At 46.4% G+C, this 14,683-nt stretch overlaps 2 protein-coding genes across 2 annotated transcripts in view; both read right to left on the reverse strand.

Annotated features, from left to right (window-relative positions):
- LOC116838625 (butyrophilin subfamily 1 member A1-like) overlaps positions 1 to 6,218 on the reverse strand; it is a 41,246-nt gene extending 35,028 nt beyond the window's left edge. Inside the window, exons 1-2 of the mRNA XM_075072055.1 lie at positions 6,093 to 6,218; positions 3,009 to 3,356 (exon numbers count right to left, since the gene is read on the reverse strand). Coding sequence (XP_074928156.1) covers positions 3,009 to 3,356; positions 6,093 to 6,198 — 454 coding nt within the window. The 5' untranslated portion in view covers positions 6,199 to 6,218. The remainder of the gene's footprint in view (positions 1 to 3,008; positions 3,357 to 6,092) is intronic.
- The window catches only part of LOC116824950 (uncharacterized), a 954,865-nt gene that overhangs the window by 330,950 nt on the left and 609,232 nt on the right, over positions 1 to 14,683 (reverse strand). The window lies entirely within an intron of this gene.

Genomic DNA, 14,683 nt, shown 5'->3' on the forward strand with positions numbered 1-14,683 from the left:
CACAGAAGAGTCCCCTGAGCTGTAGGAATTGGGTAAGGGTGGGGTGTCCTAGAGTGTGCGGGTAACACAGGTGAACAAAGGAAAAAGTTAATGAACTCTTGCTGTATGTTCAGTAGGGCATCTCCAAGAGCAGGGGCCAATTCCACTCCCAATATAAAGAAAAAAAGTACCAAAGTCTTCAGTTAGACCCAGAGGGGAGGTGAAGATCTCTGCCCTGAGTGCTGATCAGGGCTGGCTCCAGGCACCAGAGAAAGAAGCAGATGCTTGGGGCAGCACATCCGGATCTTTGGCAGCAACTCTGTGGTGGGTCCCTCAGTGCCTCTCAGAGTGAAGGACCCGCTGCCGAATTGCTGCTGAAGAATGAAGCAGCATGGTACAGCTGCCACCAAAGTGTCACAAATAGCGGCTTTGTTTATTTATTTTCTGCTTTGCTGCTTAGGGCAGCAAAAAAGCTGGAGCTGGCCCTGGTGCTCCCAGGCCTGCTTTAACTGATTGCATCGAGGAGATAATCACAAAGAGACGGATACCAGCTTTTTGGATGAACTGGGTTCTTGCTGCTGGTTCAACTCAGAGCAATGTGGTGGCATTAATGCCAAATCAACAGTGTACAGTGTATGTTTTAAATGCATAGGGTGTGTGGGCTGTGAACCATTTGGTACTGAAGAAATCTGTATCTTTGATGCTAATTTTGTTGATGCTGCTTGCAAAATATTTGCTGTGTGGATGTCATGATAAGATTGTGTCCAGATTTTTGAGGAGTCTCAGTTACCCTGTTCCCTGGAGTGGAAGGAGTTTTTTGCCTTCCTCTGCAGCATGGGGCATAGGTCACTTGCTGGAGGATTCTCTGCAGCTTGAGATCTTCAAACTACAATTTGAGGACTTCAATAACTCAGACATAGGCTAAGGGTTTGCTACAGGAGTGGATGAGTGAGATTGTGGGGCCTGCGTTGTGCAGGAAGTCAGACTAGATTATCATAATGGTCCCTTCTGACCTTAAAGTCTATGAGTCACCCCACTGCACTCCAGTTAGCGCCTGTTCTTGGTTCGAGCGGATCTACAGAGCAGACTCCATCCTGGCCACAAGGGGTCTATAGTTACATATTAACGTTCATAGATTCATAGACTCTAGGACTGGAAGGGACCTCGAGAGGTCATCGAGTCCAGTCCCCTGCCCTCATGGCAGGACCAAATACTGTCTAGACCATCCCTGATAGACATTTATCTAACCTACTCTTAAATATCTCCAGAGATGGAGATTCCACAACCTCCCTAGGCAATTTATTCCAGTGTTTAACTACCCTGACAGTTAGGAACTTTTTCCTAATGTCCAACCTAAATCTCCCTTGCTGCAGTTTAAGCCCATTGCTTCTTGTTCTATCATTAGAGGCTAAGGTGAACAAGTTTTCTCCCTCCTCCTGATGACACCCTTTTAGATACCTGAAAACTGCTATCATGTCCCCTCTCAGTCTTCTCTTTTCCAAACTAAATAAACCCAATTCTTTCAGCCTTCCTTCATAGGTCATGTTCTCAAGACCTTTAATCATTCTTGTTGCTCTTCTCTGGACCCTCTCCAATTTCTCCACATCTTTCTTGAAATGTGGTGCCCAGAACTGGACACAATACTCCAGTTGAGGCCGAACCGGCGCAGAGTAGAGCGGAAGAATGACTTCTCATGTCTTGTTTACAACACACCTGTTAATGCATCCCAGAATCACGTTTGCTTTTTTTGCAACAGTATCAAACTGTTGACTCATATTTAGCTTGTGGTCCACTATGACCCCTAGATCTCTTTCTGCCATACTCCTTCCTAGGCAGTCTCTTCCCATTCTGTACCTGTGAAACTGATTGTTCCTAAGTGGAGCACTTTGCATTTGTCTTTGTTGAACTTCATCCAGTTTACCACAGACCATTTCTCCAATTTGTCCAGATCATTTTGAATTATGGCCCTGTCCTCCAAAGCAGTTGCAGTCTCTCCCAGTTCACAAACTACTTGACAATGCTGCCCAGATGGGCTTTGTGCATTTGCAAAATGCAAAAAGCAGCTAAACTTGAACTCCTGAAACCCAAGAGCTACAAAGTAATGGCACACAAAGCCCCAGCCCTGCTACCTGGACTCTGCCTCCTGGGGCTGGCAATAAGCTCTGGGAACTGTTCAGTGCAGGTGGTTCCATAATACACAAGCATGACGGAGACTGTTTGGAGTCGCTGTAGTGCCTGGGGGAGGGATTAATTCAAGCAGGCTGGTAGAGCTGTCACTGCAATGAGGAGAGGTGCATGTACCTTGAGGGATCACGTATGTGTCTCATTACACTGTTGTGGTGTGTAGGCTGTGTCAGTAGAAGTGCACAGAGGTGTCTTCTTGCCATGGAGATTGTCAGCAGTCTGGTGTTCGCTGCATCTGACCTAAACCTCATATCCTCGTTACAGACCTAGCTACACGTGTGCCTTGCTGGTCTTTCTGGCAGCACCTTCAGGTATCAGGCCTCCTGGCTTTACCTGTCCTGGGGGTGGGGGAATTCCTCAATTCTCCCATTCTTATGCCTGGTGCTGGGCTACAGGACTCTGTATCAACCACTGTTATCCAGTGGGTGCCAGACACAAGGTGAGATCAGTCCCAGCTGGTGACATTAGCATGGGGAGAATCAGCTATTGTCTGGCCCCAGGTGTGCACAAAAAAGTTGTAATAACCACAACATGCCAACATCACCTGACTTTTTAGAGGTGTTTGTGTATCTCATTAATTCTTCGCTCTAATGACCTCAAATTTAATCCACTAATCCTGTTCCAGACTCCAATGTGTCACAGCAATTTTCAAAACAATCTGAGTATGTGTGGATTTTAGAGCCCTTAGACAAAACAGCTGTTAAACAGTGAATTATAATAAACCTTAAACCAGAGTAGAGTTACTGCCCCACTGTGAGACAAATCAGGTGTCATCTCACAATGACCCCTCAGACTCCACTTATTAGTCTTTTGAAGATGTCAAAGTATCAGAAGAAGTTACTGACCTGCCACCTGCAGTTCCAATGTAGCATTTTCATAAGAGACAGTGGACTGAAAAAAACACACATATGGCCCATCATCGGAGGGTCGGACATTGCGTATTCTCAGGAAAACTCTCCCATTGGTGATGTCATCTTTCAAGAATTCAGTTCTTCCTTGATATTCTGGCATCTGCTCTCCATACTGATCCTGCCCATCACGGTACAGGTGCACAACTTCAGAGTGCTGGGATCGTAACCATCTCACCTCCATGTTCTCAGCGCTCATCCTGGGGGAGAGGTGGCAGGACAGGATGGCCTCCCCACCTAGGGAGGCAGTGATTGGATGGTCAGGTCCAGTCACTGTGAACTGTGCTGTGAAATGAGTCATAGGGAAAAGAAAATTAAAGTGGAGAGGAACCGAGACAGATAGGAATGTGAGTGCAGCAGGTTGTGTATTGTCAAGTCAGCCCCCCCTCCCCCAAATCATGAGTTTGGCTTAAAAATAAAGAGATTTTTTAAAAATCATAAAATTGGGGTTGTTCTTTGCCTTCTGATTTCTGAAGCTTTACAGTTGCCTTGGGTCACATTTCCAAGCATTTATCTGTAACTACAATGGACAGAAATTTACTTTATAACAAAATGAAAGCTGAGATTCTCATCTAATCACAGGCCTGCAGGAGCTGTGGCTTTAAAAAACACATCAAATATCATGAGACTTGTGATAAAATTCTGCAAGCTGGTAACACTGGATGGGGATGTCTACAGCAGGAGCTGAAATCTCCAGTGTGGGGAGACATGCACCCACTAGCTGAGCCAGCATGAGAAAACATAGCCGTGGTGGTGTGAGCGGGGGGATGGGCTAGCTCTCCAGATACAATCCTGCCCTGTACCTAGGGTCCTTATTCAGGGAGGCTTCTCATGCTACTGTGTCTGCTCTGCCATTTATAGCACGACAGCTTGATCAGAGCTAGTGCAGATACATCTACCCCATCTGGAGACAGCAAGGAACAACATCTTACATATTAAAGGCTTTGACAGTGCTAACTAATAGCTTCATGGTAAGGAAAGGGGAGGGACAACTGGAATGGTGGAGGAGGAAGGGTGGGGGCTACACGTTGCGAGGGATGGTGGGCAGAGGATGAAGAAGGAGTCAGACTCAGCAGTTTTCTCTTACATTTACAGTCACTGTAAGCTCCAGGGAACTGTCGAGATGCTGGGACATGGACTGTGTCTCAGATTTCTCGCACCAACCCTGTTAGCAACTACACACTGTAAACCCTTCAAAGCACAACCCCACTGTCCCCATTGCACCATAACAAAATGTACAGTCAGGGTGAGGAGTGCTGAGGAAGGACATAGCAACCGTGTGGCCTAGTGGAGAGACCACTGGACTGGGATTATTCTTGGCTCTGCTAGTGGCCTGCTGGATGACCTTGGGCGAGTCTCTTCACTGCTCTGTGCCTCAGTTTCCCCATCTGTAAAAATGGGGATAATGAATAAAGTTCCTTGAGCTCTACTGATGAAAAGCACTATATAAAAGGTAGAGTTTTGTGTTATTATCTAACCACAGTCATGTATCAACTGCAAATCTAAGTGAGAACTACAACTCCCTAAATGACCATTAACTACTACTACAAGGAGTCCTCTTTCTGTTCAAGAAATCAGGAAAGAGGCTGGCAAAAATCTTTGCTAATGCAGAGTTACGGTTCCCAGAGGTATCTCAGGTCCTTCCAGAAAACTGTTCAGCAAAACTCAGGGCTCTGAACACCAGCAAATGCAAAGTTAAGGTACAGGCCAAAGCAACCTTAACTCTGCCCTCTCTGACAACTGATCCAATGCACCCACCGCACACAGACTTACACTCTACCTGCACAGATAAGGTACAATCACTCAGGGATCAGGGCACGTGACAACTATAGCCAGAACCATCCTGTCCATTGGATGGTTCGGGGCAGTCACCCCAGGCCCCATGCTTTGTGGGGGGGCCCCATGCTCCATGGCATGCAGGGACTGGTGGCAGCTCTGGAATGGGGGTGGGGGCAGGGTTGTCCCAGGCCCTGCATTCCCCTAGGGGTGTCCCTGACTGTAGCACAGAGTCAAATGTTCTCTCCTTCCTAAGGGGAAACTTATTTTTATGGGAGCTGCTCTGAACAGGAGCTACTGACCCTGTTCTACACTGAGGTAGAGTCCAGAAACAGCCCCACACTTGTTACTTTTTACAAACCCTTCACTCCCTTTAACAGCCCCTTCACCCCACTCCCAGGGTTCTATCTAGCACTATATGTTCCTTACCCATCACTGAACATACAGACAATCCCCAGGGCAAGCCAAACCCCTGAGCCCTGCTACTGACAACTACACAGCTCAAGGCTAAAATGGGGAATACTGGATCCCTCAGTAGACATGCGCCTCTCTCCTTTCCTCACATGCCTGGTGGAGCTCTGACCAGATCACCTTACATCACAACGACAGCTCCACCAAGCTGCTCCAGCTAATGTCTTCACCATTCAGTCCAGCTACACCTAACACAGTGACTGCAGCTGGATGCATGCAGGTAATTCCCAGTGGCTAGTGCGGGCTCTGGGGAGGAGGCAGAGTTAAGGTTGTGCTGGCGTGTGCTTTAACTCTCTATGTCCTGGTTTCCAGCATTTTGAGTTTTGCTGAACTTGACATTCTGGAAGGGCAGGTGAAACCCCCAGTAACGGTGGCTCTGCGTCAATGAAGGTTTTTGTTGGTGAATGTGCCAGGAAGAAGCAGGGGGGCGGGAAGGGGAAGACTCTCACACGAGCAGGAAGGGACAGAGAGGAGGCTGTTGCTAGATTAAAGCAAGGACCATAAGGGAAGTGGAAGCACCAAATCCAGGGGAGAAATCCAGGCCCCACTGAAGTCAATGGGAGTTTTTACCCAGGGTTTGGCTGGCAGGAGTCCACTGGACATTGTTAGAAGGAGGGATATTCTGGGTGTGCCCTGAGCTGTGGGGATGTCCAGTGGAGGTGACCCTGGAAGGGGTGACATGATCACTTCTCTCTGTATGTGTGAGGACTGCAGGGCAGCAGAGTTCTGTGTGAGAACAGGCAGTAAACCCAGCGAGGAGGCCGGAGCTCCTACCTGACACCAGCTTGTGAACCTGTAGAGTGAAGCAGAGAGCGATGTAGCCGGGCAGAGCGGAGCTCACTGTGGAGCTGGGGGAGAATGAGGGAACCTTTCCCGTCATCGTAGCTGGGTCTGGGGAACAGGAGAAAAACAAAATCAGACGTGCAGTGACTGGCACAAGGGTTAGCCCAGCCTGGTGTGCAATGCCTGGAGTTGGAAGGGATTCTCCCCATAGCTCTAGTTTGCACTAGCTCCAAGCAGGGTCAAACATCACCGAGGTTAAAATGCCAGCAGTAGCTGGCAGCCCATCTGCACCAGCGCTTGCTCCATGGAGCTGCAGTTGTGCTAAGGTTAATGGTTATTCCAGAATAAATCCATGTGTGAACACTCTAATTTCTGAGCAAGAATGCCTTGTTTGTGTGTTAGCTCACTTTTGCTGTGCACTGGGTAAACAGGAACATTGCAACTGTCTTCTGGAATAAGAGTGTTGTATTAATTTTAGTGTAATATAGGGTATGTCTACACTTTCTGTTGACCCAGACTCAGACTTACTGCTGCGAGTCTTATTGCTCTGTGGACTTACCCATAGGGGTCCAAAGAGTCAAAGGTGTTAACGTGACCCAGTCACTGTTCGACATTAAACAGTTAAAATGGGCTTGGATTTGGTATACAGAGACCTCAGCCTGCTTAGCACCATGGCAAATGCACCATAAATGTTTTCAATCTTATTAAAAATATAGAAAAAAGGAAAAAATAGTTAAAGCATTTGAAATATAAAATATTAAATTAGACTTTCATTTAACATCCCTCGTTTCCTTTCCCTTTAGTTGGAGAGAGAGTTTTTAAAAGGAAAAAGCCTCTTATCTGACAGTCTCTTAGATGGTAATAAATTATGGGAATAAAGATGGTGACCTGAAGAACAGCTCCATGTGTCTCAAAAGCTTGTCTCTCTCACCAACAGAAATTGATCCAATAAAAGATGTTATCTCTCCCCACCTGTTTCTAATATCCTGGGACCAACAGGGCTACATCTACATAGCATACGTTAATAACTGCTTTGTGAGGAAAAGAGAAGTTACTGACATGGGCTGACTCTGTTGAGAAAGTCCAGTCATATTTGCTAAGACGACAAAACAGACAACACACACAAAAGGGGAGAGACAAGACCAGCAAAGAGAAAATGCAGCTTCTGTCTCTGGCACTGACCCTCACTTGCAGTTTTACTGCTGGAGAAACAAGACCAGCACATGGTGGGACCTGGGTTCTGAGATCTGCCAACTTTTTCCCAGCAGCAGGCTGTTTAGGGCTGTCAAGGTTCCTTCCCCACTCTGAACTTTAGGGTACAGATGTGGGGACCTGCAGGGACACTTCTAAGCTTAATTAACAGCTTAGATCTGGTATCGCTGCCACCACCCTCAAGCACTACTTTTCTTCCCTGAGTAGCCTTGAGAGACTTCACCAATTTCCGGGTGAACACAGATCCAAACCCCTTGGATCTTAAAACAAGGAGAAATTAACCATCCCCCCTCCTTTCTCCCACCAACTCCTGGGGGATCCAGATCCAGCCCCCTTGGATCTAAAATACAAGGAAAAAAATCAATCAGGTATTAAGAAAAAGCCTTTTAATTAAAGAAAAGAAAGGTAAGAGAAAACTCTTTGGGAGAGATTAGCATACCAGCTACTCTCACAGACAACAGATTCCAAACACAGGGGATGCTCCCCTGGGCAAAAATCTTAATACACGCAAGAATACCCAAATTTGATAATTCCCTTAATGGTACCAAGACAAGTTACAAAGAAAATAAACATAAACCTATGTATTCCTTTCTAAAATTTACTACTCTGATAAAAGGCTGATTCCTTGATCTGTTTCACTCTGGCTGAAACTGAAACTGACTCTAAACAAAGGAAAACTTCCCTCCTTCCTTTTGAAACATCTTGTTCCCCCTTTGGTTCCTCTGGTCAGGCGTCAGCTAGGCTAGGTGAACTTCTTAACCCTTTACAGGTAAAAGAGGCATTAACCCTTAACTATCTGTTTATGACAAGGGCATTGCTTTAAGAGGCACAGCAGTGTTGCTAAATATGCAGTCTTGACGGGCTAAGTCAGATTCTTATTAGACAGAAGGAGAAAGGAGAGAAACAAGAAATTAAACATGAGGAGAGACACACAGACACTCAGAATATCACATCCCAGGTGGATTCAGCTGGAGCCAGTGGAGGTGGTGATGCCATCAGGGTCCCTTTCTCTGGCCTAGTCTGGTCAGGATATCTCTGGATTGAGGTGAGAAAGGTCTGGGATCCTAGGAGATGCTGGGGGTGGTGGTATGATGGTGAAGCTCAGGCCAGTGGCCAATTTTTCTCCCCCTAAATCTCTCTTTAAGCACTCTCTCACAGGGTGCTCCATTCACCCCTTATCTGGCACCTCCTCCTGGTCACCCTGGGGATTAGGTCTTCGGCTAGGTCACTTTTCCCCATTCTGGATCACAGTCCTCCAGTGTCTGTCAGTCCCACAGTGACCCAGGCAGTCTTTCTAGTTCATTGCACCAAGGATGCCTGTAACAGTCTCCACCCCTACGTTCATCCCTTTCACAGTGCTACGATAAATCTTGCACTAAGTATGTCTCATGAGGTATCATTTGAAAACTCAATTTACTGATTATTGTCCTGATTACTTACAATGTTGCTATGCATATTTTAAGTTAAGATTCTACTGTATGATAAAAGCCGCAAAGAGTCCTGTGGCACCTTATAGACTAACAGACGTATTGGAGCATGAGCTTTCGTGGGTGAATACCCACTTTGTCAGATGCATGACTGATAGATCCAGACTAACACGGCTACCCCTCTGATACTGTGTGATGTTACTAAGGCATATTCCAAATCTGGAGAGAGGTCACAAACTGGTTCTCCAACAACAAAAGGTAAGTTAGTGCCTCAGTCAGGTATCAACAAAATCAAACACAGAACTTGGGGCATTTCCTCTCCCTTCCTATACAGTTTTTCTCTCTCTCCCATCCTTTCTACCTGTGGCATCACCACCACCTGACAAGCAAAGGAAGCAGCACTGGTCTGGGGGGAGGGATTCTGGCTGAAAGGAATTCAGCCAGTAAGACTGCTGGAATATGTGGAGAGAGAGACCTTTGTTTTGACTTCACTTAGTTTGTGAAACTATGCGTTAGTTGCATTTTACTTTTAATTTTCTTGTAACCAATTCTGACTGCTATGCCTCATTACTTGTAACCACTCCATGCACAGATTTGACCAAATCTGGCCCAAGGATTCTCCCTATTCAGCTGTCACCGCCTTGTTCTGTCATCTCAGTGCAGTGACATGGATATTAAAAATACAATGCCGGGCAAAGCTCTCTCACACATCTGGCAGCATTGCCAAGGATCCACAGGGTCTGGTCTGTAACCAGTCTCCTGGCAGTGACTCTTTCAGTGTGCCAGGCCTCAAGGACCCACACGGTTCTACTGGGGCAGCCCCATGGCCTCCAAGACTAGACCATTGGGCAGCAGCAATCCCTGTGTCTCTACGTGGCCCTCTGTAGAGAATCCAGCCCATCCAGACCCCTGCAGGAGGTTTGTACTGGGCCCCTTCAAGGCTCAGAGGGTTCAGTGAGTATTTATAGTGACACAGGCAGCCTTTGCAAAACGAGGGGAACCATTTATTGTCACTAGGTACGCAGAATCTGAAAGTCTCTGGGTTAAAATGAGGGAGGCAGGCATAGGAAATCGTTCCTCTGCGTGGAAGCCAGGCTGTCACCAGGCCCATTGTTATCTGCCCTGTTTTCTTTGTCTCTCCATTCCAGCAGTGCGCTGTGTTTGCGTATCCTGCTCTTCCTAATCTAACCCTGACACTTCTCTGTTCTCCAGACACAGCCACTTTGTGCTCCCATGTTCAGCTGCCCCTGCAGCTCAGTGTTAGTACTTAGTTACTGTGGTTTCCATTGTCTCTGTAGGGTCAACCATTCCAGCCCAGAAAGTCCAAGCAGCTCTATATCTGAGATACCTACCTTCATGTCCAGTGTCCAGGGAGAAAAATCAATTCATTCCCCCAATGGATAGTACTGCCAAGGTGACAGGTACAGAATCATGGATAGTTCATAAAAATATTACAGACAATTTCCACTTTGTCATATTTCATTTTTCCCTTGACATCAAACAGAGAGCTCTTTAACCAGTGACCTGGGAGTGTTCAAATCTCCTGCTACTTAGGACTCAGATGTGTTCCAAGTTCAGATAAAACTACAGATGTTTTCCATAAATGCCAAAACTAATTGCCCATCTGATTGGTGGCTTTTGTACCAGGCAATTTCAAGATTCTTAAACCACAGACTTTCATTACTCAAACATAGTTTTCACAACACAATTCAGAGCAGTTGCATATCCTCCCTTGGGCCTTCTCTTTTGGATGACACTAGAGGGCTGCACATGTGCATTCTCCTGCCACCCCAATGCCTTGAGGGTTGAAACTGAGATGGGAACCTGCCACTATCCCCTCCCACTCATCTTCCAGAGAGTGAGGAGGGCCATGAAACCACCTTCCTTCATGTGTCAGCCAACTTGGCTGCAGCCTTGAGGTGTCTTTACCCCTTGGTTGGGGGTAGGGAGTGACCCTTTGAGCATTTGGGAGGATCAGAATAGGGAAAATGCTCAGAGGCAGAAAAAGCACCTGTAAACTGTTACTGCAAAAATTTAAGCATCAAGTGATTGTAGGCACTGCAGGGTTTGGCCAAAGATGAGCAGGGTTTTGTGAATCCCAGTGTGTCCTGATTCTTGATTTTTTTTTTTTAGATACCTAAAATGACAGGGACCTAAGTGCTCTTAAGAATCCAGCTGGTGGTAAGTAAGGGGAGCCACACATGGCCCAGAATGTTACATAAGGAAGCTATTCACTAATTACAGCTCACATCAAGCAGCAAAACAGCAAGAGCAAATGAATTCTACTGCAGGGCCCCAAGCTCTGCTAAAGCCCCATGAACCAGCAAAGGGGAAAACCTTCTCTCAATCTTCAGGCTGGAAGCTCTGTGGGGCAGAGACTCTGCCTCAGTATGTGACTGGAATGGACTAAATACTTACTGATCATGCTAAGGCTAAAATTCCCCACTCTGGCACTTCAAGTGCAGAAAGTGGGGGGCCTCATGAAAGACCCCCTAAGCTTATATTTTACCAGCTTATATTAAAAGTCCAAGGTAGAGAGAGAGTCCTCTGCCATGGACAGGTATCACTGCCACCACCAAGTGATTTACCCAACATATTCAGGGAAGAGTCACTTGGAATCGCTATTGCCCCAAAATATTCCCCTAAGCCCTTCACCCCCTTTCAAGGAAGGCTTGAGAATAAAATACCAACCAGTTGCCTTATCAAGGTGAGCACAGACAACCTTTTTTTTTCTAAAGGACTTTGGAATCAAAGGATTCTTTAAAAAAAAGTAATTTTTATTATAAGAACAAAATAAAGAACCACATCTGGAAAAAATCATGATGGTAAATTCTAGCACTCTGTAAAATCTACTAATACACACAGAGAATTCCTCTCTGGGCTCAGCTTTGGTTACCAAAAGAAAAAGATGGAAAAAATCCTATAAAAGCACAGAGAATACACAAGCCCAACAAACAAATAGCCTAATCACATCTATCTAAATCTTTTTTACCCTACTCATATTTCTGTGGTTTTAGATGGATTATTCCAGGTATGGTTTTAGGAGATTTTGTACCTGCTGGCTTCCTCTCAGTTCCGAGAGTCAAGACCCAGACCAAAACCAAAGACTGCTGAGAAAAGGAAACTGTTTTCCCTGATTTGAATGTATCTCAGCTCTCTGCCAACTACTTCCTTGTTTGTTTGTGCGTTTTCTCTAAGCATCTTCAGGGAAACAGTTAACCTTTTACAAGTAAAGTAATTCAGAACAGCTAAGAAGGTCTTTATAGCTAAATAAATGCACTGGTATACATAAATGTTGCTACCTTCCCCCTATATTCATGACAAATCATCATGTGTGCGCGTTTCTGCAGCCAAATTTACACTTGAAGTATGGACGCAGCAGTTTTCCCCTGACAAACCTGGGAGAGGAGCCCTGTGACACTGACAGCTCATCTGAGTGAGTGTGTGGATGAGGAAATATCAAACTACTCTGTAGTCTAGGGATGGAAGCTTTCTTACCTGCTGAGTCCTGCAGGGACACTTCCAAGCAGCTTCAAGGTCCTTGGGAAGTGCTCAGTTTTTCTAGCATCAACAGCCATCCCCTAGGGAGAGTTCCTGCGAAACTGCCCTTTGCTGAGGCAGTTTCATCCATTCAGCACAGGAGGGACAGAGCCAAGGAGTTTGACTCTGTCCTGTTCATTTGTGTCTGTTAATTTATTGCCTTTGTAACTGAATGGAATCGCTGCCTGTTTCTTCTGCTCCCACCAGCTTCAGAAATGAAAGTAACTCAGTAGCTGGGAAGTTATTGAAACAGGAATCCTTGTCACATGCTGAGTAAAGTACAAGGATCGAAGTCCTCTTAAAGAAACATCCCCAGCAGTGCTAGGAAGTGACAGATTTTGAGCCGACCCACTCACTTTGGCAGGTGACAGTCAGCTCTGCTATTTCTCCTGCTCTGAGAATCAGTAAAATAAAAAAAAAAAATTGCATGTAAAGGCACCATCCTCCAGGGCTTCCATCTCCTGGGGGTAAGGGAAAGGAAGTTTCACACTTACCTGCTTGTTACGGGTGTGGCAGGGGCAGGCACTGCACAGATTCTCAGATAGAGACCTGGGATAATTGATGAATTTTCTTGTGCAACCAAGATCCAACAGAATGTCCAAGCCCCGGGCCATTGTCCTTTCATGCAGTTGCACAGTCTGGGACATTGCTGGCCTGGCAGGGCCTCTGGGGATGAGAGTTCTCTCACACTCCATGTCCAGGGGATGCCTGGCCTGTCTGCTGAGACTTCTAGAAAACACCAGCACTAGTCATGATGGTGGACTTTGTGGTGTGGATGCCAGTTCCCCAGGGCACAGACTAAGCCCCATTGAGTCATTGACCATTTATAATGAAGGGCTGTGTTATCGCACATGCAGGGCAAATGAACCCATTCAAGCTATCCCAAAACAAAGGAAAGACAGGAAGAATAGTAAGAGGCCAACATGGCTTCATCAGGAGTTCTTTAATGACCTGAAAATCAAAAAAGAATCCTACAAAAACTAAACAAAAGATTAGCACAATCATGTCAGGACAAAATCAGAAAGGCTAAGGCACAAAATGAGTGACACCTAGCATGGGACACACAAGGCAATAAGAAGTTGTTCTATAAATACATTAGTATAAAGGGAAAGATGAAGAAAGAGCAGGTTCTCTATTTAGTAATGAAAGAGAGCTAAGAACTGATGACCTCAAGATGGTTCAGGTTTTTAATGTCTATTTTGAATCAACCTTCACTGAAAAGGTAAATTGTGACCAGATGTTTATCATTAACAGCAAGGGGGAAGGCATGCCAGCCAAAATAGGGAAAGAACAGGTTAAAGAATATTTAGATAATTTAGTTGTAGTCAAGTTGGCAGGGCCTGACAAAATTAACTTTAGGCCTTTTCTACACTTGCAAGTTAGAGCACATTAAATCAGCCCCGGGCAACCTAACTCCTGAGGTGTCCACACTAGCAAAGCATGTAGAGCACCCCGACTCTGCGGCAGGAGCGCTCCTGGTAATCCACTTCCATCTGAAGCACAACGCTTGCAGCACCCCGGCGCCAGAGTGGATGCCCTGGTCTATTAGTGTGCTCTGAACAGCTCTGGGATGTGTCCCACAATGCCTCTTTTAGCCACTCTGGTCATCAGTTTGAACTCTAATGCCCTGCCCTCAGGAGACTAACCGTCAGACCTGCCCTCTCAGAATTTTGAATATCCCCTTCCTGTTTGCTCAGCAAGGTGTGGAGTGCTCTCAGTGAATCTTTGCAGGTGACCATGCCTCCACGCACCAGGCGATCCCCAGCATGGATCAATGTCAAGGTGCTGGATCTCATCAGCATTTGGGGAGGCTGTCCAGTCTCAGCTATGTTCCAGCTGTAGGAATTACAACACCGATGGGCAGGTATTAAGGACCATGATCGAAATGGGCCATGACCGGGACACACTGCAGTGCAGGGTTAAAGTGAAGGAGCTGTGGAATGCCTACCGTAAGGCACGGGAGGCAAACCGCTGCTCCGGTGCTGCCCCCATGACTTGTTGGTTCTACAAAGAGCTGGACACAATACTTGGGGGTGATCCCACCTCCACTCCAAAGAGCACCAGGGACATTTCAAAAGGGGAGGAAAGTGGGAGCAAGGGTGCTGAGGAGGACGGGGGCCTGGAGCCAGAGGATGGTCCAGCATCCATAGATGCATGCAGCCAGGAGCTGTTTTCAAGCCTGGAGCAAGGTAGCCAGTCACAGCAGACAGTGCTTGGGGAAGAACAAACAGCAATGGAGGCATCCAGTAAGTGGCTTTTATTTTGAGAAGGGAGTTGTTGGGTGCAGGCTGTTGGGGTGAGGAGGGTTGCAGAAAGATGACCTGGGGCTGTGTGCATGCCTAGATGTGGAATAGGGCATTGATGTGCTCTCTCACATTGCAGTAATCAGCCTCGGTGATCTCA

The sequence above is a fragment of the Chelonoidis abingdonii genome, chromosome 13 (genome assembly GCF_003597395.2).
Source record: "Chelonoidis abingdonii isolate Lonesome George chromosome 13, CheloAbing_2.0, whole genome shotgun sequence".
Taxonomy (NCBI): Eukaryota; Metazoa; Chordata; order Testudines; family Testudinidae; genus Chelonoidis; species Chelonoidis abingdonii.